Here is a 23,341-nt window from a genome sequence, read left to right as displayed (position 1 = left end):
TCCCAACCGTGACCCAGGTTGCAGAGGGGTAGGGGCGCTGTGCTTCTAGCAGGTTCCCACCTGGATCCCCTCCCCTCCCCTGCCACGCGCTTGCATGGGGATTGGTACCTCCTGCCAATAGAAGGGCCCGGGTGGGTCCTTTGAGGTGGCCCCGAGGGAACCTCCTGCCTGCAGGTCCCTGGCGTGCACCTGGCCTGTTCCTGAGCCTCAGAAGGACCCCCTCCTCCCCCGGAGACCACACTTTTGCTGTCACCTCCCCTCTCCAGAGGTCTGCTTCAGAGGTGAGCCTCTCTGAGGCACCAAGTCCGGACACAGGGTCCTGGTCCAGCGCCGGTCTCACCGCTCACATGAGTCAGCTTGGGTGCCTGTCGCTACACCCCCCAACCCGGGGAGTGGATGAAGCTCTGAGTGGCCCCAGGTGCCCTTTCTTGCCTTCGGGCAGAGCCTCGGCCCCCGCTTCCAGAGGAGGCTCCCCAGCTCTCTCTGACCCCCCCCCCGATTCCCGGTCTTCCCTTTTCGGCCGGGATGAGGGGGGCTGGCAGCACCCTGGCTCCGGGCGCCCCCAGCAACTTACTTTAGAATGTGGGATCCCTACCAGGCGTTTCTCTGCAGCAGCCCTTGTTTCTTCCCTTTGCTTGTCGACGTTTCCGGTAGGCTCTTATCCTACCCCACACAGCCCTGCTCCGTATCTCCTGTGGAACCGTCCTCAGCTCCCTGCGTCTACACCACCCTAGGCCTGACTGGGACTGGATGTCTCACTCTCCAGGATCCTGTGTCAGCCCGGGTGCTGCAGGAGGATGAAGCCACACAGGCTGTCCGAACGGACAGGATGAGTCTACGGGATGGGCTGCCGAGTAGGAGGTGTGGGAGGATGGCCGAGGCACAGGAGTGCTGGGGGGAGGGGCAGGGGGGCTGTGAGAGGGACGCGGCAGGGACGCGGGGCTGTGGTGGGCGGCCCAGAGGCTCAACCCTCTGGCCGGGGTCTGCCCAGCGGGGTGGTGCCCGGACAGCTGGGAGTGCGGGCATAACTGAAGACGGGCAGCAGCCCACGCCTGGTGCAGGGTTGGCAGGGGCAGTGAGCGCAACGTGCCACCTTCCAGCCCTCCTGGGCCAGCCGACCAGCGTGCACTGCAGGTGCAGCAGCCCCGGGGCAGGGAGGATCCCTTTCTAGGGAATCAGGCAGTCCCGCTCTCTATCCGCGTGTCCCCAGGCACCATCGCACGGTGGCAACAGCCGGGCTGTCTCCCGACCTTGGGAATGATTACACGCTCATGTACGGCATCCCAGCTCCTCGGGAGCGGTCCCTGCGGCCCTGTCCCACTGCTCAGCAGTCACGGTGGCCACAATCTGGCTTTAGTTCATACACGCTTGGTTCCCACTCTTCGCATTTCCTATCTCATGGATGTTTGCCAAGCTCTTTCCCAATCATGTGAACATCTTCCTGCTTCTTACGTTAATAGACGCTGCTGCTATGAAAGCACGTGTGTCTGTTACGTTCCCCTCACTGGACGTGTGTCCTAACCCTCACCCTTTACTCGGAGGCCATCTCCACCTTCCAGTGAGGTCACCTGGTACCCAAACCACGTGTCCCTGCAACATCCCTGCCAGCCTGTGCTCTGGGCCTCTCCATCTGCCCCACCACCATTCTTTCTTTCTTTCTTTTTTTTGCGGTACGCGGGCCTCTCTGCTGTGGCCTCTCCCGTTGCGGAGCACAGGCTCCGGACGCGCAGTCTCAGCGGCCACGGCTCACGGGTCCAGCTGCTCTGCAGCACGTGGGATCTTCCCGGACCGGGGCACGAACCCGCGTCCCCTGCATCGGCAGGTGGACTCCCAACCACTGCGCCACCAGGGAAGCCCCATTCTTGATCCTTGTGGTTGATTCCTGTTCTACTGGACTCGTAATTCCAGCCGTATTTTCTCAACTCTGCTGTGAATCCACATTTTACTTCACCACCTTCCTCTCTGCTTGGTTTCCGTGAGCTAAGAGGACCTTCTCCATCAGAAACTGCTCTGTGGGGACTGAGGCTTTTCCACACAAGGCTAATTCGCTCACTGTTCAGGCAGCATCTTAATGAAGTTTAGTAACTGGATAAGCACCTAAGGCCTTGTTCCCTAAGGGACTTCTCTATTTTCAATCTTCAATAATTTGTGGCTTCTAAAAATTGGGTTCCAATTAATCAAACCCATGATTCATTTGAGGTGCTTTTTTCTGCAATAAGTCAAAAGGACAGAAAATGGGGCAATTAAAAACGTTTCCAGTCTTCCCCGGTGGCGCAGTGGTTGACAGTCCGCCTGCTGATGCAGGGGACACAGGTTCGTGCCCAGGTCCGGGAGGATCCCACATGCCGCGGAGCGGCTGGGCCCCTGAGCCACGGCCACTGGGCCTGCGTGTCCGGAGCCTGTGCTCTGCAACGGGAGAGGCCACAACAGTGAGAGGCCTGCTTACCGCAAAAAAAAAAAAAAAAAAAAATTTCCTTTTGGAAGTAGACTTTACATCCAAATGGATGAAACCATTTATTAAGCAAAAAATGTTCATGTAAGATGGATTTTGTTGCGCTCGTATAAAATATGACAGCAGCTAATTACGCCACCAAATATTTATTTGTTGGCTTCTGTTCTTTTGCAAAAAGTACTTCTCCAACAGAAAAATATTTTTAGGTTTTGCAGGAAATATAGGTTAAAAAAAATCAATGGGTATTTTAAAATAAAAATCAAAGCACCGCCTACTTTTAGGGTCACTGTTTATTTCAGGCTTATAGCAGATTCACAGAGCCCTGGCACCCAGATCTACTCCTGTCTCTGGTGTTTTGTATATATTTTATATTTTTATATAATATCCAGGCGGGGGCACTGAGAACGATACCCACTGGTATCCCCAAAGTAACTTCACATGAGGGAAGAAACAGATTTGTGAAACATTCTGTTTTCTAAAATCCTTGTCTATTACAACGTCATCACAATTTACACAAACAAAAATGACTGGAATAGTTTAATCTTAGTGCCTGTTGCTTTTGTCTAAGTAGGTTTGCTCAGCCACAGAAGCTGTTAGGCGTGTGTGTCTTCTGCTCACAGCTGCTCTCGAGCCAGCATGGTCTTGACCTGAGGCCCGTGGACACACTCCAGGGAATCCCACAGCCCTCTGACATTCCCTGCCTCCAAGGAGGGTTTCTTAGTTTCCATCAGATCTCAAAGGGCTTCTTAACCCCAAGACCTTACAGAGCCAGTGTGAAAAGCCTGCCTGAGAACCTCGGATTCATTCTCCTCCTGGAGGTAAGAAAGGTGTGGAAGCCTTTCAGCCCCGGTGAGGTTCTGATACCAGCCAGAGAGTTAACTCTGTGCCCAACATAAACTGTGCTTTGTTTCCATGAACCCGTGACAGAGACTCACTCAGTGCAGGGTGACGGGGGGTGAGGAATTGGTGCAGGGAAGGAGATCACAGGACAGTGAGGTGAGGGGAGGATGGGGTGCTGGAGGGATCCCTAAAGGCTGGGAGTGCAGTGGGGGTGATGGGTGAGAGGGTGGGGAGAACCGAGGATGTGTTAGCGGAGGACAGGAAGGGACCAGTGGAGGAGAGAGGAGATGGCAAAGAGGGGGAGGTTAGCAGAACACCGTCCAGAGGACGGGCAAGAGCTCAGTGTGACAAACAGACTGCAAATCTGAGTTAGTACGACACGCACGTTCCAGAAAGAAGGGAATGCAGAATCGGAGTGAAGCGTTTGAACAGGGCGGAAATACCAAGAGTGGCTGTGAAACGAGAAGAGAGGGCTGCCAATCCCCAGGAACCTCCTGAATCTCCCGTTAGCTCTCTGCTTGGGCCACAAAATCATGCAACAATCATTTTAGCCACCATAGATCCCCTTATTGTGAAGGGGAGTATGTTTCCTCTCAAAATATACTTTCTTTCCTAAAATTATAAACATGAGACAAAAACAGGCTTAAGGAGTTTCAAGTACAACACAAAAATGACTTCCTGAATCTAAAAGAAAAATGTAATTGCTGAATCGGAGGAGAAGAACACCCACATTGTTGGACTAGAATATAAAATGGAAGACATACCTCAAAGCACAGAGGAAAAATATAGAATAGAAATCACGAGGGGAAAAAAGCAACATTGACAATACGTAAAGAAGGGTTAACAGGAAAATAAGAGAGGCTCCAGGATGTTTTAAAAAAAAAAAAAGAGGAGATGAAGGAAAGGTATTAAATATAAGTAATTTAAGAAGATTTCCCTAAGCTGCAGAGAGATGCGAGTCAGGAGTTTGAAAAGGCCATCAAGGTCCAGGCAAGAATGAGGATAAATACATGTGTGTGTACACACGCACACACACACACACGGGGAGTACACACACACACGGGGAGTACACACACACACACACCTTGATCATATCCTGGTGAAAATCCTAATCTCTAACAATAAAGAGGAAAATCCTACAAGTTTCTAGACCAAAAGAAAAAGTTACCTACAGAGAATAAAAGGATCAGACTAGCAGACTCCCACTCTGCAACACTAGAAGCTGCGGGACAATGGGAGAGCACCTGGATGGGATACTTCCACCCTAGTATTCCATCCAGATACTAGGATCAAAAGAGGACTCATCCTAGTAATTCTATACCCAGCCAAGATCCCATTCACTGTTGGGGGATAAAGGTATTTTTACATGCATGGGTGAAATAAAATAGTCTATCACCTGTGCCCTGTTAGAGGTAGATATCTGAGACATGACACCAACAGCACACAAACCTTAGAATGCATGAAGGGAGGGATAAACAAGTGGTGATGAGCAGCGACATATAGACACACACGCACACACGCCCATGTGTGTAATACAAGTGCTCAATAAAGACTCCTGGAAAAGAAGGTATATCCTACAATAGATAGCTAAACTGATTGCAAAATATGGGCATTTGGGGTAAAGGAAGGGGAGCAGGCAAAGCTCTCCGGTGGTTTCTGTGAAAGCGCGGGGTTGAGGCAGATGAAGAGGAGGTGGCACAAGCATTCTCCGAGTCTCATCTTTAAAAAAAAAAAAAATTATTTATCTGGCTGCGCTAGGTCTTAGTTGTGGCACACGGAATCTTCATTACAGTATGCAGGATCCTTAGTTGCGGCATTCGGGATCTAGTTCCCCAACCGGGGATCGAACCGGGCCCCCTGCACTGGGAGCGTAGAGTCTTAACTGCTGGACCACCAGGGAAGTCCCCCCAGTCTCATCTTATGGGGCGGGTGGTGAGCAGGTAGAAAACAGAGCGTGTTGGTGGGGAAATAGTGTGTCATGGCATCTCACCGTAAAAGGTAAGGGTATACGAGCCTGACTACAAGCCAAGATAGGAAAGATGACCATTTGTTAAATGGAAAACTATGATGCAATTCTGAATTTGAAAACAATGGACAAAAAATGGAATGAAGAGCCATTTGAACACACCGGTCAACACATAGAAGAGGAAAAGTAAAGTAAAGTAAAAAATAATCTATTTAAAACAACAGGGACAAAATAAAGTCTATCAGTCAGTACACTAAACATGAATGGACTTATTTTCTTATTTAAAAAAACCAGACACTGTCAATGAGGCACAAAAAATAAACCCATTTATGCTCTTTACACAATCTAACTTAAAGTGATAAAGAAAGGTTGAAAATGAGGATAGAGGTAAAGAGTCATCAGGTAAGTACAAGAAAACAGGAATGGAAAAATATTATCAGATCCAGGGAAAATAAGGATAAAAGAAATAATCAAGAGAAAGATGAACATTATGAATTGACTTAAGGCATAATTTGTAGAAAAAAGATAAAAGTTTTCAATTAACCTGTGCTTTGAACATCTCAAATGTGTGACTTGAGATTTAGGGAAAACTTGATCTTAACATTTATGTCTTTGACAACTAGATGTATCTCATAGGAAAGGCGGGACAAGACTCAACAGTTCAGCGGGGGAGAGTGTGACTCCAAAGGGACAGCGGCAGGGACTTTTGCTGCGGTAATGGATCAGTTCTGCAGCCCAATTGTGGTGGTGATGACACCACCTACACACGCGGTGGAGTTGATAGAAGTACATACAAAAAATACATATAAAACCTGGTGAAATCCAATAATGTCTGTAGGTTAGCTGATAGTCTTACAGCAATGTCAACTCCCTTGCTTTGAACTGTTCTCTGGTTGTGTGAGATGTTATCTTTGAAGGAAGCTGGGTGAAGCTACCTGGGAGCCTTCTGTACTATTTTTGCAACCTATTGTGGGTCTAAAATTATTTTGGAATAAAAAGTTCTTTTTAAAAAAGCACAAAACCTTACATAATACCTATAAGTATATAATCTCTTGAACAGAGCTTATGCATCCTTTTAAGTTCATGGGACGTTTAAAATCTTAGCAAATTTTGAAAAGCAGAGATTCATAGGCTCAGCTGACTAATCACAGTCAATGGCCAACAAACTCTCAATTTCTTGGTAATTAAGAACCATATTCCTAGAAAAGATTTGCTCAAAGAGGAACTCAAAAGGGAAATTGCAAATCCTCTTGGGAGCAATGAAAAAGAAAGTATTTCTAATAAAACTCATGGGACACAGTGAAAGCCATATTCAGGAAAAAGAAAAGGGGTAATTGAGAACTAATCTTGGGAAATGAGTAGAAGCACCATAAAGAACTATAACGGACCTGGGATTTTTAACCTACTCAAAAGCTAACAGTTAAGCCAGAGTTTCGTGGCGCTGGCAGAAGACACAAGACTCCCGGGTCAGAGACAAAGGATACGTGACTTGGCAGGGCAGACAGCATAGGCCTCAGGTTCTCACCAGGGCCCCCTGCTCCCAAGTGAAAGCAATGCACGCTGGGCTCAGGTGGGCGCCACACACACGGTGGGCTTGTGTCACAGCTGAGGAACCCCAGCTTAGCAAACCCCGATCTTACAGGGACTGCAAGTGAACCTGCCTGAATTTCGTCCCGGAGGAGACCTTACTTTTAATCTCCTGGTCAGCAAGCAGGTTTGTCCTCTGCCCAGGAGGGGACCATATCTCTATCTTCAAAGGGCTTGGTGTTTGGTCTAAAACACTCTTGACAAGATAGAACAAAAGCTATCACTACTTCTGCTCAGATATTCAGAAATGTGAGAGACTCCCGGAGAAGCATCTCCCAAACGTACAAAAAAGAGAACCTAGGAAGAGGGAGATAAGCTGAAACGCATCGAGTATGTTTTCCAAGATCCGTAATTCATAATGAAACTTACAAAAATCATCGGTCTCCTCGGCAGGATGCTACAGCACCAACCCATGACCCTGAAAACTGGTAAACGCAGAAAATAAGCGTTTATCTTCTCTGTCCTGTAGGAACTATCTGTATAATAACAGGGCCTCTTTACAGAATTCCAGCTGATAAGTATCGGAGGGACGTCAAGCCATGGCAATTCCAAGTGAAATATGGAATCTGGGAGGGAATTATTGACAGCTCCTGAAACGAATGACAGTGACGGGGAGATTCATCATGGACGGATCGGGATGACACCACCAGAATCTCCCATGGATCCGAGCATCATGTAAAGAGAGATTCTGAGATTTCGTACTTGCTTTGATGTCACGTGATAGGAAGCGTGGCTTCCCCTTCCTCTGGTGGGATATGTCTGGGGCAGACATGGTCCTGGTTTCTCAAAGGGTACTATTGTGGGTTGAATTTTCTCTCCCAAAAGATATGATCAAGTCCTAACTCCCAGTACCTCCGGATGTGATCTTATTGGGAAATAGGATCTTTGCAGATGTAATCAAGTTAAGATGAGAATGGGCCCTAATCTGGTGACTGGTATCCTTATAAAATGAGGGAAATTTGGACACTGACACAGAAAAAGAGAGAATGCCATGTGAAGACAGAGGCAGAGATTGGAGGGACGTACCTACAAGCCAAGAAGGAAGGTCAGGGATGGCCCGCCACCACCAGGAGCTGGAAGGAAGGTCAGGGATGGCCCGCCACCACCAGGAGCTGGAAGGAAGGTCAGGGATGGCCCGCCACCACCAGGAGCTGGAAGGAAGGTCAGGGATGGCCCGCCACCACCAGGAGCTGGAAGGAAGGTCAGGGATGGCCCGCCACCACCAGGAGCTGGGAGAGGCCTGGAGCAGGTCCTCCCTCACGGCCTCGGAAGGAACCCACCCTGCCCACACCTGGATCTCAGACTTCCAGCCTCCGGACTGTGAGAGAATCCATTTCTGTTGTTTTGAGCCCCCAGGTTTGTGGTGCTTTATTGTGGTCACGGCAGGAATCTCATACAGGGCCCCAGAGGGACCCACATGCCGCCAGCGGTAGCCAGCTTGTTAACGCACCTCTGGCGCCACAGCTGGGTGGGATTACCGTTTGAATTGGTAGACTGAGTAAAGCAGATTGCCATCCCCAATATGGGTGGGCCTCACCCAATCAGTTGAAGGCCTGAATAGAACAAAAACACCGGTCCTCCTCCAGGTAAGGGAAGACTCTCCAACAGATGTCTTCAAGCTTGATCGTCAGCTTCCTGCACGTCTCCAGCCTGCAGGTCCACCTGCAGATTCGACTTGCCAGCTTCTGTAATCACGTGAGCCGATTCCTTGTAACAAATGTCTTTATACATATCCTACTGGTTCTGTTTCTCTGGGGAACCCTGACTGATACAGCACCCACTTTGCTTCTCAAGGCTCTCGGGGGAGCTGAGCCCCGCTGCTCACCGCACACCTTTGGGTCACTTTCTCCTTTTCTTCACTTGTCCTCCCTGGGATCACTCCCCAAGTGAACTATGTTCACCCAAGGTGGCGCAGGATCTGCTCCAGGACCCAAACCAGGATACGCGTCTTGTTGACACTACGTGTCATGATTACTATATCTGTAAATGTCTTCCTGTCCTGAGTAACTTCTCAGCTATATATGTTCAGAAAATATTTTTTCCTGCCTTGCATCTTTAATTTTTAGCATTTGACCATATATATGCCAAATAAATAGTACACTGCTTGAGAAACTGAGCGCCGTTGGTAATACTTACATTAGATAGAGTGAGCTTCATGGGACTGCTTCTCGCTGCATTTTTCAATCCAGGTGATGGTCCAATTCAACAAAAGCGACTCTACAGGGTGTGATGGCCAGGTAAACAGCCATCTGTCTGTCTGGCTTCAGGCTGGGGTAGATTTTAACATCTTTGTAACACCGTCCTCCAACTGAGTTAGCACAGTTCAGCTGAGCCTTGGGTAGCTCCTGGTTTGGGGCTATGTGCGGGTGAACCCCTAACAATGGCCTGCGTGTGGCCATCAGGCATTAACAGCCGGCCAGGCTGGACACGAGGCTGACGTTCCCTCGTGAGAAATGAGGGAACCGAAGGACACACGCCTGACCTGAGAGCCCTTCCATGATCCTTAGGTGCGCCAAAGGGCCTCCAGAGGCAAGGCCAGTGTCCTCCGCCAACAACAACCTTCACTCATGCCAGCCCACCAGAACAATGAGTTCTCCTCCACAGCACGTGTCCTCTGTAATAGGAGCTTGGAAAAATGTTAAGTTTAACCAAATGCTCACCTTGGATACTCAGCTCAATTAAACCCTTAAAAACATCTAGCTATTTTTAAGATTTTTTTTTTTTTTTTGATGTGGACCATTCTTAAAGCCTTTCATTGAATTTGTTACAATATGGCTTCTGTTTTGTGTTTTGGTCTTTTGGCCACAGGACACGTGGGATCTTAGCTCCCCGAACAGGGATCGAACGCGCACCCCCTGCACTGGAAGGTGAAGTCTTAACCACTGGACCACCAGAGAAGTCCCCAAAACGCCTAGCTTTGAACAATGTTACTTTCTAGAATACCTTCCAAATAAGCTTTTTTGAAATAAATGTACATCCAAGGTAAAAGAATGCCACTAGTCGCTATAAAGCATTAAAACGTTCAGGGAGGGCTTCCCTGGTGGCGCAGTGGTTGAGAGTCTGCCTGCCGATGCAGGGGACACAGGTTCGTGCCCCGGTCCGGGAAGATCCCACATGCCACGGAGCGGCTGGGCCCGTGAGCCACGGCCGCTGAGCCTGCGCGTCCGGGGCCTGTGCTCCGCAACGGGAGAGGCCACAACAGTGAGAGGCCTGCGTACCGCAAAAAAAAAAAAAAAACAAAAAACGTTCAGGGACTTCCAAGACCAGTTATAGCAGGTGGCCTCTGGGTCCCCCTTCTGACAATGACTGGCTGCCAGGTTCACTGGCCACCTAAGGCCACTCCCTAGAGCTGCCTTTCTGCAGGACCATTTCCTTGAGTCAAGTTGAATCTTACTCTTGTTTACCAGATGATAAGCGCCAGACCTAATTTAATGGAATCTGGAATTGTAATGACTGTATTCTAAATCACGTGTCCAATTCAGCAGGAATGAGAGTAAACAGGAACCTCAGTGAACAGCTACTCTTGGGTTAACACCCTTCTGTTGATAAAGTGTCCTTGGGCACAAAACTTGACGGAGCTGTGAATCGTCCTGTTTCCCAGAAAGTGTATAGGGAAGCGGTCTGGACAATGGGCGAGGCGGGTTGGTCCTGGAGTTGCAGAGCCCAGGCTTGAGTCCATCTTCACCACTTGTGGGATGTGCAACCAGTAAAATGGGGACGATGAGAGAGACTCCCTAAGGCTGTCGTCGTGATTATGCCACACGAAGCAGGGAGCAAGCGCTGGGAGACACTGGGAGCTCAGGAAGTGGGAGCTGTGACCGCCGAACACGTGGCCCTTATAATCCAGAGTTCGTACTGCTCTTCAAATCACTTTGTGTTCTCACGTGGAAAGGAAACTGGACCGCTTAACTCGAAGCTGGAAATAAATGCAATTCACAATTGCAAAAGCAAGCAGAGGAAGGGGAGAGTTAAGCTTCTGTTTTTTGAAATCTTCACGTTTTCTAGCTTTTGTCACTAATGAGATTAATATATGCGCCCGGCACACAGTAAGCTCTCTGTGGGTGACTGCAAATGCTGTTGTAAGTTGCCAGGGCAGAGTCACAGCAAGCAAACAGGAAAGGCACTCGGGTACAGGGCAGAGCAAATGGACACACGTGCACACCTTCGCGGTCCTTCTTTAAGGAGACTCTCTCTCCCTTCCTTAGCATGTACATGTGTCAGGGTCATTCCTGATTCGAAGAAGCTTCTTCTTTGCCTGGCGGTGGGATGTCTGAGCGCTTTATGTCTGGCCCTCGCGTGGGTTCGCAGCCGGGTCTCCAACTGCGCATCTCTTGCCCACCGTGCGATCTGGCCAAGCGGCCTGTTAGGCTGGGCTGTTCTCACAGTCCTTCCTTCCCCATCATCACCCAGTTCAGGCGCTGCTGTTTTCCTGACCTTCCTCTGACAGTGTCTGAAACATCAGCATCAGTTTAAAGTGGAGCCGCTCCAAGGTTTCTGGTCCTGGAGAGTGGGCCCGCGGCCCCCTCCCGGCCGGGGAGGTCACACGCGCTGTGGACCGTCCTCCCGGCAGGGGGCACACGTGACACTGGCCACGCCGCGCTCCGGGGCGTCCACGTCCCCACGGATCGCAGCAGTATCAGGAAAATCAATTCCTCCCCGAATTAGACCCATCTGGTTACAGACTTAATTATCACCGTGTTCTGTAATTATTGGCTTGCAAGGTAGCGGAGAGAAGCAAGCGTGTCGTTTGCAGCTCCCCTCACCCCCTACCTCTTGCAATAAAACCGGCAAAAATAAAAAGAGCATTCTGGGAAGCACTTAATAATTTAAACACTCATGAATTAAGAATACAAGGAAAGGATTCCAAGTCTTCCAAGGAGGGAAGAAGGAAGCAGAAGGGACAGGACAACGAGAAGAGCCTGGCCGGGCGCTCGCGTCCCAGGGGTCTGCGCTTGGGCCCAGCCAGGCGCCATCCGTTAAGGGCGCGCGCGGCCCGCGGGTTGGGAGGCCCGTAGAGCCCTCCCGGCCGGCGGGCTGTCGCCTGCTGGAGGTCATCGGGCCCTTGGGGCGGGGGCCCGGCACCCGGCGGCGCAGGTGGGGACGCGCGCGCACAGCCGGCCGGGGCGCGGAGGGCGCACGGCGGCGGGCCCGAGCGCGGGGGCGCGTGTGCGGCCGCCGGGTGCCGGGGCGGCCGGGGGTCGGGGTCCGGGAGGCCCGGGGCCGCTCCAGCGCGGCGTCTTTCTTCTCCTCTCGGTGATGTCATCGGCGGCAGCGGCTGGGAGCCGGGAGGCGGCGGCGGGGGCGGCGCCGGGCGGCCGCCGCAGGTTCATGTGCATCTAATGAAAAGGCACTTGACAGTCGGCCAGGACGCACGCGAGGGAGCGCGAGCCGGCCGGACCGCGGCGCCGCCCGAGCCAATCGCCGTCGCCGGCCTCTCCATGGGCGAGCAGGAGGAGGGGGCGGTGGGCGCAGCCGGCCGGGCCGCGGCCGCTCCGAGGTGAACGGCGCCGAGACGGGCTCGCGGCGCGGGGAGGCCGGGCGCGCCGCCGCTATGAATTCCGCCGAGCAGACCGTTACGTGGCTCATTACCTTGGGGGTGCTGGAGTCGCCCAAGAAAACCATCTCGGACCCGGAGGGCTTCCTGCAGGCGTCTCTGAAGGATGGGGTGGTCCTCTGCAGGCTGCTGGAGCGCCTGCTGCCCGGGACCATCGAGAAAGTGAGTGCCCCCCGGCCCGTGCCCCCGCGGCGGCCAGGCCCGGGGCGTTGGGAGGCCCGGCGGCGGGCGCCGCGGGCGGCTGGAGGCCCCGCGCCCCACCTTGCCCCCGCCGCGGCCCGGGATGCGCGGAGGCGCTCGGGCGCGGGGTCGCTGGCGCCGGCACCTGGTGGCCGCGCGGGCCGGGAGAGCGCGGGGTGCGGAGGAGCCCACGCGCCTCCTTTGTGCGCGGACCCGGGAACGCGGCCCGCGCGGGGGGCGCGCTGTTGGCGCGAGGACCCGGTGGCGGGATCCCGCTCGGGGCGCCATTGTGTGCGGGGCCGGCTGGGGAGGGGTCCGAGCCGCGTTCAAGGGGAACGGCCCCGGGGAGGCCGGGAGGGACGGGGAGCTCCGCTCTGCCCCGCCCGAAGGAGGAGTCGCCCCTCTCTGTGACCTGAGCAGAAAACCGCCGTGCAAAGCGTCCTCCCAGGCTTTGTTTGAACAGCTTTTGTTGGTGGTATCGTACGAGAGTTTCGCCCTCTGTTTAATTGACCAATTGCTATGCATTTTTAAAGGATGCATGTATCAGTAGCTGAGGGCTGGGTTGTGAAATGATTTACTGCCCTCCCCATGAAAGAATGCTCATGTCTCCAAGCCCAAAGGATGGCAGACACAGGGTTGGAAAACCCTGGCATACTTCAAGCCTGGCTTAAAGTCCTAGATTTCAGTTTCAGGTTCGTACCTGATTTTGAACAGAATCCCTAGTCCTACGGACCCTGCTTCTCCTCTTTGTGACTTGTGGTTTCCTCGGGGCTGGAGGGTGAACCCTGGCTGCAACTCCTGAGTGATTCAAGTTTGCTTTCCTCTGGCTCAGCTGACAAAGCAGGGGCGAGTGGAGAGAGCGCTTTTTAAAACGGTGGATCCCTGTATTCAAAGACACTACAGTCTTATCCCAGTTTTTTTGCCAGTACATAATCTTAGGATCAACAATTACTTAAATGGTGTTAAATGTAGAAATTAAAGTGCAGCATAATTAGGAAAAACTATTTAATTTTTTAAATGGGGTGTATTGGCCCGAAACGCACAGTATCAATTTGCTAATAATAAAATGTTAATTAGGTGACTTTAAAAAGTAAACTGTTTAAACTTTTAAGTTGCCCATGTTCTGGCACTACATTTAAAAGGTCAGAAAAGCTTTTATTTAATATGAATTGTGTACGCCTACTAGTTTTAGGAACATATTTATGAAAACAGAACCTGCATTTTAGAGTGAACAGCTGCCTGTCTGTCCAGGAGATTAAAATGTTGCTTCTAAATGAACCTGATGTCACAATAAAATTATGATTTAAGACAAGAATAAGGAGCAGCTCTATCTTTCCAGGCGCTCAGAATACTCCGCTGTCATCTGGATATCAGGACCTCTGGTAATAAAAGACAGATGTTGAAAGGCATTGAAAATGCATGCTAAGTTTACCAAAATAGGCTTATGTGAAAGACTTCCATTTCTAAAAGTGAAGCTTTAAGAAACTTTGGAGGCTGTTTGATAAAAACATGTCATTATCAATGCATATGTTACTTGGCATATTAACTGCATTCATACTGACCGGCAGACTTCAATAATCACTTTCTTTTAAATGTAGAAAGATTTTCTTAGAAAACTAGCATTCCTTTCATCTCGGAAACAACAAAGAGAGGAATGATTAACATGTTTAATTTGCAGAAGCCAAACTGAAACAACCCAACATGTTCTAAAACTGTGGTCATTTGAAACTTCTTATAGCGTAACTACCCTTTTATTCCCCCCGGGCCCCAACTGGTTTGTTTAGAGGGACACAGTCACAGTGAAAGTTCAACGTCAAAGTAGCAAATTAGAGACAGAGCTACCGATTCTCTGTGGTATGAATGTAGGTTTGGGCAGTAAACTGTTAGCCATTCTCCACCTCTGGAAACCCTGGGTTTTAGAAATGTCACGAGCATTTTCCATTTCCCAAGAAGAGTTATTTAGTTGAACTTTCCGATGTCTGCGTGCACACTGAATGACGTCTGCCAGAGAGCTCACACGCTGAACAGCCTTCACCGAATGTGGGAATGTTAGTCTGAGGACGTTTTTCCTTAAAAAGGAACATTTGGGAACTTCACCGAGTATTCACATGGAATTGAAAGGCTCTTAACTTGACCCCAGTTTGCTACGTGAACACACAGAAGACTGATTAACGGGATGTAAGCAGCCTGCAGCTTAACTTTTGCAAATTCACAAAATGTAACACGACCCATTCAGCCGGCGATAGCATAGTGCAGAATGGAGAAAAGTGTCGAGGTGGCTTGGGTTTCCCATGTGCCTTTTATTAAGAAAACATGTCGTAGTGTGTTTCATGCATTCTGTTGGTTTGTTCTGTTTTAGGGCCAGCGAAGAGGGTGAAGAATGAAGGGCAGGTTCGTTTCAGTTCAGATTGTTCTGCTCATTTTAAAAAGCGTTCTGTGGAGGTTCCCCTCGTGCTTCTGTTGAGGTTCCCCTCGCGCAGCCTGCTTTTCTTTAGGTGGAAGGTCAGCCAGGGACGAGAGGGGCTGTGAAAAGAGACACATTGAGTTATCGCCAACGCTGTGTTCTGATACGTTCTCTGCCGTAGGGGAGAGAAAAATGGGTGTTACAAGGTCTCCTGAATCTTCGTGTATGAGGCTCCGCTGCTTTGATTTTGTCTAGTAGTGGCCAGGATGTTTTGCCGACCTGCCCACGCTGTTTGCTTCCGTCATTCCTCCTGTGATGAGAAACACACGAAGGCTGGAGACTCCGGGGAGGCGTGTGAGCCCTGAGCTCGTGAGTTAACACTTTAAACATCCCTGGGCTACTTAGTCAGAGGGCGTGAACTTGAGGGGCAGTCATGTTCCATCCTCTGCAACTTCCTTAAGACTAGGAAGACACATTCAGATGATGGAAGTCATGAAAGGCTGCTTGATTTAGTTAGTTAGTCAGTCAGTCAGTTATCGGCCACACCACGTGGCTTGCGGGATCTTAGTTCCCCGACCAGGGACTGAACCCGGGCCCATGGCGGTGAAAGAGCCGAGTCCCAGCCACTGGACGGCCAGGGAATTCCCAAGGCTGCTTTAATTTTACGTGTAACTGCAGCAGATGAAGTTTCTTGGTTCACCACGAAACACTCAAGGAACCTGGTTCTCTCTCTCTTTGCCCAGGAAAACAGAGCACACCGTAACCCGTAAAATGCTGCCCAGGAGACACTCCATGTGTCAGTGTTTGTGCAATGCACAAATCAGGTGCTGCCCTCTGGCCCTGCTAGATGCCCTGGGTGTGCGTGTGTGTTCAGACTGGTTTAAGCTGTTGGCTGTGTTTTAGCTTCCTAGGGTTGCTGTAACAACGTACTACAGACCAGGCGCTTAAACACAGAACTCCATTCTCTCACACCCTGGGGACACAAGTCCCGGATGGCGGCGTGGGCAGGGCCGCCCCTCTGCAGGGGTGGGGAGGGTCTGTCCCGGCCTCCCCGAGGCCTCTCGAGGTTCCTGGCTTGGGGCAGCTCAAGTCCAGTCTTCCCATGGCGTCTCCTGGGGTCTCTTCTGTGTCCAAACTTCCGTTTTATAAGGACACCAGTCATTGGATTAGGGCCTCCCTCCCCCAGTATGACCTCAACTGATTACATCGGCAATGACCTTGTTTCCAAATAAGATCACGGTTCAGCAGCCCTGGGGCCTAGGGCTTGAACATATGAATTTCAGGGGTCACAATCCAACCCATAACAGGTCGGATGATACGTTGGAACCAAACCAACTTATTAAGTGTTTACCTGTCTGCAGGGTGCAAAGCGCTGTTGGAGATAAAAAGACTGAATAACAAGTTCTTAAGCGTTTTAGTCCAGGAGAAAACGTAACTATAAAAACAAGAGCAGTAGAAATAGAGACACAGATGTAGAGGACAAACGTATGGACACCAAGCGGGGAAAGTGGTCGGGGGGGTGGTGGTGGATGAATTGGGAGATTGGGATCGACATGTATCCACTCATATGTGTAAATAGATAACTAAGAAGAACCTGCTGTATAAAAAATAAATAAAATTCAAAATTTCAAAAAAAACCCAAGCAGCGTGGGGCAGAAGGAACTCAAAAGTCAGGATGTCAAGGATGTCAGGATGTCAGGCAGAGGGAACGGGCGCTGAGGAACGAAGGCCTTGGAGGGACCTGCGTCTGGGCTGCCCAGCCTCCGCTGATTTTTCTGACACGTGGATTAGAATATGGTTTGTATTTCCCCAAACTGTGATCTGGCAGTCCTCGCTGATCTTCCACAGACTTGCAGAAAATCAGTGAATTCTGATGCAGCACGGGAAGGAGAAACTGCTTTTTCCTAATTGATTCCTGACTTGCTTTCTGCTCTGTCCTAGGATTCTGGGGCTGGGCGGGGTGGGGTGGAAGAGAAGTCCCAGTGGCCGTCGGACAGCAGTTCTGAGTGTCCGCTGAGAGCAGTTTGCCTTTTCTAGGCCCTTCGGCCCTGAGAAGGAAGTGGTCAGCAATGGCAGTGTGGTGTGTGAGGCCTCACTCAGGACCAGCTGGTTTGGAAGCCGGCGCCCTTCCCTGTAGCTGCCGTAAATACCTGCTCAGCAGCGCGGGTGAAGCCCGCAGGGGGAAAAGTTATAGAACACGTGACCTCCTGTGTTTTTTAAGGAGGCTTCTTTAAAGTTTGCAAACTGAATTATTGGCTGTATTAAGGTGCTTCTAATGAAACTGCTTAAGGTTTCGGAATGGCTCATTTTGTCATGATGAACATCTGCCTTTGAAGCATGTGACTTTCAAGTACCATCTTGACCCTGCACCAGGGTGATTCTTGTTTGGGTTTTAGGCCCCATGTAACTGCATTTGCGGGCTCATTCAGAATAACCCCACCTAAAATCAATTTAAATCGGGACTACCTCCAGAGATCTCCCGAGAGCCACACTGGAAGTGCTATGGTGTGGACGCTGGCACGCACGCACCACCCCCCCCGCATGCACGCACACACACACCTGCGCGCATGCACACACACACGCGTGCACGCACACACACACACACACACAAAACCCTGCACGCACGCGCACGCGCGCCCAGGGTGACTTGGGCTTGCAGGGCGCTGGGGGAAGGGCTGCAGGATGGCCTTTCATCAGGGGCAGCTGCCTCTGGGAGCTCTCCGGTGGGAGGACTCAGCGTCTGTGCTCTCCCAGGACCGCATTCTATTAATAGAAGTGACACCCGTCGTGGCCTTCTACCCTCATTTCTTTGAGCACTGCCCGCCTTTAGTTACTTCTCTTTCAAAGAAACAACTGTGGGCGCCCTGAGCTGCGGGCACCGTGCTAAACTGCTGTCCCGCTGTCCTCCCGAGTCTCCCCGTGTCACAGGTGAAGACACTGAGACCAGCAGTGGCCGAGCCCGGGCCCCCAGCTGGCTCAGGGTGGAAGGCTCCGCCCAGGTGTGCCTGCTGCCCTGGTCGGGGACCTTTCGGGCTGCCTTAGGGAGCACCCGCTGGGCACCGACCTGCGCTAAGTCAGGGCTGGTTCCTGCTTCAGGGATTACCCTGCATTTACTGGGAATCTATCTAAACCAAGATCTGAAACAATACTGTGTGTGTGTGTATAATAAACTTTTTTGGTAGGGCTGTCTCTAGACTTTTGGACTGGAATCACATGGGAGCCGGAGTCGCCCATGAGTCTGTCACTGTTGGTAGAAGGTGGCAAAAGGCACACCCTCCCTCTGGGCATTCACCTCCGCCACGGGCAGCACGGGGGGGGCTGGGAGGTTTAGCGGTCCCTAAGACCCACTGGCCGCACCCCTGGGGCCACTGTAAAATGGGGTGGTCCCAGTATGTGCTCCAGAGTCATCCAGTTGCTGTGTGACCTTGGGCAACCTGCGTAACTTCTCTCAGTTGCCTCCTCCTAAAAATAAGATGAACGATTCCTGTCTGGAGGGAATGGCCTATTGGGGCAGTAGGGTCATTATGAGGGTAAACAAGTAGATGTGAGGGGTTTTGTGCAGTGCTGGGCACAGAACAGGTCCTCGTAGATGGAAGTTATTATTATTTTATGGATCAACACGGAAAACTTCTCCTGCTATGTCCAGGAAAACTCTTAAGCCCGGATCTGAACCAGAAGGCTACTCGAATCCTGGAATATTTCCTTATTCTCACAACTGGGCAGATTCTTGCAACCTCAGCGGGCTGGTGGCCCCTCCCTTCCCACCCTCCCAGACTACCATCGTCTGGGGTGGTGGGAACACGGAATGTGGCTTCCTGAGCCCTCTGCTGAGCGCACGCAGCTGCTGGCTCGCGGGGCCAGAGGGCCAAGCTGCGGGCTCAGGTTTCGTGTAGATAGAGTTTCACACATGGGAAGGGCCAGGAGTCACAGATGGGCAGTGAGGGCCCACCAGCCCGCCCTGTGTCTGCAGAGGGAGGGTGTTGGGGCCACCCCTGGGCCCTGTGTATCCTGGGTTCGACTTCTGACTTTTCCCCTCCCCTTCTTCAATTCTACCAACTTAGGTTAGGAGAATTTGTTTCCCGATGTTTTTATATTTCTAATGTTAGCTCTGAAGTTTTAAAGTTTTATGAACCAGTCTGGTAGTTCTCAGCCTTGCTTCTGTGGGATAGTGTGCTGTGTCTGCTGCAGTCTAAAGGCAGGGAGATAGGGTGGGGACGTTTACACATTTCCAACACAGTTTTTCAAAATAGTTAAATCTAACGGATGTATTTATCACCTACTGTGTGCAACCTGTACGCGTCATATACACGGAAACACATGCACACACATACATGTGTTCTGTACTGACTTTTCAGTCAAGTCGTAAGAGAAGCCGTCGGGTCTGAAGTGTAAAGCATTTGTGAATTCTCAGTGGAAGGAATACTCAAGACGTCACGCAGCCCAAACTCATCATTGGGTTCACTGAGGGCAGCACCATATGGCTGTGTAAGTTGTGCACTGCACAGTCTAGGGAGGGTCATTCACACTGTAGTCTAAGTGCATGGTGTCTCCAGGACAGTGCTGGGGGAAGGCTCTGGGGCGTGGTGCATAAAGGTGAGCCTCTATGGAGGTGATCTCCTAGGGTACACAGCAGATTAGAGGAAGGTTGTGGTAGTTTATGGAGGTGGCCCCAATTCTCCATCCTCCCTGTAGCCATGCCCTGTTAGCGTGACACTGCAGCTCTTCCCATTGAGAGGTGAAGCCTGTTTCCTCACTTCTTGCATCTGAGCTGACCTTGACTTGTTCTGGCCAATGGGACGTGGCAGAAATGACAGGTGTGGGACTTCCCTGGTGGCACAGTGGATAAGACTCCGTGCTCCCAATGCAGGGGGCCCAGATTTGATCCCTGGTCAGGGAGCTAGATCCCACATGCATGCTGCAACTAAGGAGCCCTGGAGCCACAACTAAGGAGCCCGCCTACCACAACTAAGACCCGGCACAACCAAAAAAAAAGTAATTAAAAACAAAAAAGAAGTGACAAGTGCTACTTGCTAGCCCAGGCTTGAAGAGGCCTTGTGTGTTTCCATGCCCTCTCAGACCCTGCTTCCACCCTGAGGACCAGCCCGGGCCCCGGATGCTGAGGGATGCAAGACCACAGGGCAGAGAGCTCAACTGTCCGTGCCGAGGCCTCCTGGACCCACCTGCAGCCCACCAACCCCAATTGTGAGAGAGGCTAGCCAAGGTCGGCAGAGCTGCTACCTGGATCAGAGTTCACTGCTGCGTGAGCGAGCTCAGGTGAGCCCAGCCCGGTGGACCTGCAGCCCCACGGACAAAACGCAAGCTCACTTCAGCTGCCACTGAGGTTTCGTGGCTGCCTGTCCTGCAGCCTCACCGTGGCAGTAGACACGGTACAAGTCTGGAGAACGGAAGTGGTGTTTTGTGCGTAACTTTAATTATTATTACACTTAGAGCAGCTTCTTTTAAAGGGACCGATAAAGTTCCTATCTTTTCTTTAAAGAAGGTGAATGTAATTCAGCGCCAGAAAAAGTGTAGCACTTGAAACCTCTTCCAGTTTCTATCTAGTTTTAGTTTAAAATGGGAATCCTCATTTCCAAGTTTGCTTTGAAGTCGCAGTTTCTGGCAGTGAAGTCATGCTCTGGCAGCATGATTTTTTTTTTTTTTTTTTTTTTTTTTTTTTGCGGTACGCGGGCCTCTCACTGCTGTGGCCTCTCCCGTTGCGGAGCACAGGCTCCGGACGCGCAGGCTCAGCGGCCATGGCTCACGGGCCCAGCCGCTCCGCGGCATGTGGGATCCTCCCGGACCGGGGCACGAACCCGCGTCCCCTGCATCGGCAGGCGGACTCTCAACCGCTGCGCCACCAGGGCAGCCCTGGCAGCATGATTTTTTAGCAGTCTAACAAAAATCCTTAGAACAGTCTGGTTTGGGTTATTTGTAAGCACCCTGGCCTGTGGTGGCCTTTCTCCCTCAGTTCTGAGTGTCTCACTGCTATGCTTCTGCCAGGAAGACACTTTCCCACTGATTTCCTGTGCTTGAGACAGTTTAAGTTCATAAGAGACTTTTAAGTTCCATCTGAAGTTAGCAAATTTGTTCAGAAGTCTTTTGTCAGGAATACAGATTATCTGAAAAAGCCTGTTACTTTCTGAACGCATGCCAAAAGGTTATGACTGTCATTCACTTTACAAAAGAAAGTTAGAGGGGTTTTGACAGAAAATTAGGAGTTTCAGAGAGATCATCCTGGCCCATAGCCTCTGTTCCTTGCTCTCAGGAGGTGTAAGAGGCGTGGGAACACATGGAATCTTCTTCAGGCGATCTTTCTGTGGTGCTGGAGAAATTGCCTTGTTCAACGATGCTCATATGACATTGGTGCTGGTAACAGATTTCTTCCCACGGAAACATGAAATTTTCTGGTCTCAGTTCTCTTATTTGTTAAGGCATTTTTGTTTCTTTTGAAAACAAGCTCCATAAATAGAATGGGGTTAAATTCTCGACAGCCTTGTGTCAAAGGTTAAGCTTCCAGAAAGTACCATACTTTTAAGCCTTGCTTTTAAGTGATGAGAGACTGGAACTGAGTGTCTCCCAGACTTAATCAGTGGATGAGAGATGGAGAAGAAGAGTTTGTTTCTCCTTCCTCTGACCTCTGACCAAGCACATTTACTTAGATTGAATTCAAGTAACTGCCATGTCAGTGAGCCAAGGCTGGTTCTTCAAATAACTAACAGTAACTATATTTTGTTGGGTGTGAGTCTTTTTTTTTTTTTTGCGGTATGCGGGCCTCTCACTGCTGTGGCCTCTCCCCTTGCGGAGCACAGGCTCCGGACGCGGAGCACAGGCTCCGGACGCGCAGGCTCAGCGGCCATGGCTCACAGGCCCAGCCGCTCCGCGGCATGTGGGATCTTCCTGGGCCGGGGCACGAACCCGTGTCCCCTGCATCGGCAGGCGGACTCTCAACCGCTGCGCCACCAGGGAAACCCGGGTGTGAGTCTTAAGCACCCTGATTATAAATTGTTAGTTCAAACGATATTCTGGGAGTGAGAGAGAACTCACCCTGCCTATGATTTAAGTCTTTCGTTGGCTGTAATAGAGCTTCTACCTTAGGAAGATAGAAAAATATGGGCAAAATTAAACCCACAGCAACTAATAGACAAAAGAGAACAATAAAGGACAGAATGGGAATGGGTGACGTGGAAAACAGAAAATTACTAGAGAAAACCAACAAAACCAAGAGCTTGGTTCTCTGAGAAAAATCAATGAAGTTGATGGGCCTCTTAAACTGGTCAGGAAAAATAGAGAGAAGACACAAATGACCAATGTGGAGAATCACTATCGATCCTACAGTTATTTAAAGGGTAATAACGGGGTATTATGAACGTTTTTATGCCGATACATTCTATATCTTAGATGAAAAGTACAATTTCCATGGAAGACACAGACTACCAAAGCTCGTTCAAGAAGAAACGGATAACTTCAGTAGCCCTGTATCTATTACAAAATTTAAACTTGTAGCTTAAAAGCTTCTCATAAAGAAAATTCCAGGCCAGATGGCCTAACTGGTGAATTCTACCAAGTAAGACTTATATCCAGAATGTATAAGGAACTCTCAAGACTCAATAATAAGGAAACAGGCAATTTAAAAAATGGGCAAACGTTTTGAGCAGATACTTCACCAAAGGAGATATACAGATGACAGGCACATGAAAAGATGCTCGACATTATTAGTCACTAGGGAAATGTAAATTAAAACCACAGTGAGATACCACTACACACACCTATTGGAACAGCTAAAACTGAAAAGACTGGTCCTACCACGTGTCGGCAAGGATGTGGATGGGCTGGAACTCTCATCCACTGCTGATGTGAATGAAAATTGTACAGGCGCTTTAGAAAATGGTGTTTCTTGAAATATTAAATACACATCAACCAAATGATTTAGCAATTCCATTTCTAGGTGTTTACCCAAGAAAATGGGACTTTCTTTTTAAATAGCCACAAACTAGACACAACCCAGATATTTTCAACTGGTATATGGATAAACAAAGTATTGTATTTCCATAGAATACTACTCAGCAATAAAAGGGAATATGCTATAGCGTGGGTAAAAATTATGCTGAGTAAAGAAGCTAGAAAAAGAGTTCATACTGTATGATTCCCCTTATGTAAAATTCTACAAAAAAGCCATCATAATCTGTAGTGACAGAAAGTAGACCAGTGCTTGTATAGAGACACTCTGAGGGCACAAGGAGTCCTTTGGAGGGTAGGGGTGTTCATTACCTTGATTCTGGTGATGGTTCCACAAGTGCACATGTGTTGCAACTGCTCCAACTGTACACTAAGTATGAGCAGTTTACTGTATGTGGATCA

General features: G+C 50.1%; 1 protein-coding gene and 1 long non-coding RNA gene across 7 annotated transcripts in view; one reads left to right on the top strand and one right to left on the bottom strand.

Annotated features, from left to right (window-relative positions):
* LOC137210952 (uncharacterized) overlaps positions 1–12,624 on the bottom strand; it is a 60,630-nt gene extending 48,006 nt beyond the window's left edge. Inside the window, exon 1 of the long non-coding RNA XR_010936817.1 lies at positions 12,435–12,624. This is a non-coding gene — a long non-coding RNA (uncharacterized lncRNA). The remainder of the gene's footprint in view (positions 1–12,434) is intronic.
* The window catches only part of ARHGEF7 (Rho guanine nucleotide exchange factor 7), a 127,295-nt gene continuing 116,165 nt past the window's right edge, over positions 12,212–23,341 (top strand). The window contains exon 1 of one of the 6 annotated variants that reach the window (XR_010936816.1): positions 12,212–12,561. Coding sequence is in view for 5 of the 6 variants with exons in the window: in XM_067713027.1 (XP_067569128.1) it covers positions 12,397–12,561 (165 nt within the window). In the remaining variant the exon portion in view is untranslated. The remainder of the gene's footprint in view (positions 12,562–23,341) is intronic. The other 5 variants (XM_067713027.1, XM_067713025.1, XM_067713028.1 and 2 more) reach the window with 5 other exon arrangements.

This window comes from Pseudorca crassidens, chromosome 18 (genome assembly GCF_039906515.1).
Source record: "Pseudorca crassidens isolate mPseCra1 chromosome 18, mPseCra1.hap1, whole genome shotgun sequence".
NCBI classification, from domain to species: Eukaryota; Metazoa; Chordata; class Mammalia; order Artiodactyla; family Delphinidae; genus Pseudorca; species Pseudorca crassidens.
The sequence above is the reverse complement of the archived record's forward strand: the minus strand, read 5'-3'. Positions and strand labels throughout refer to the sequence as shown.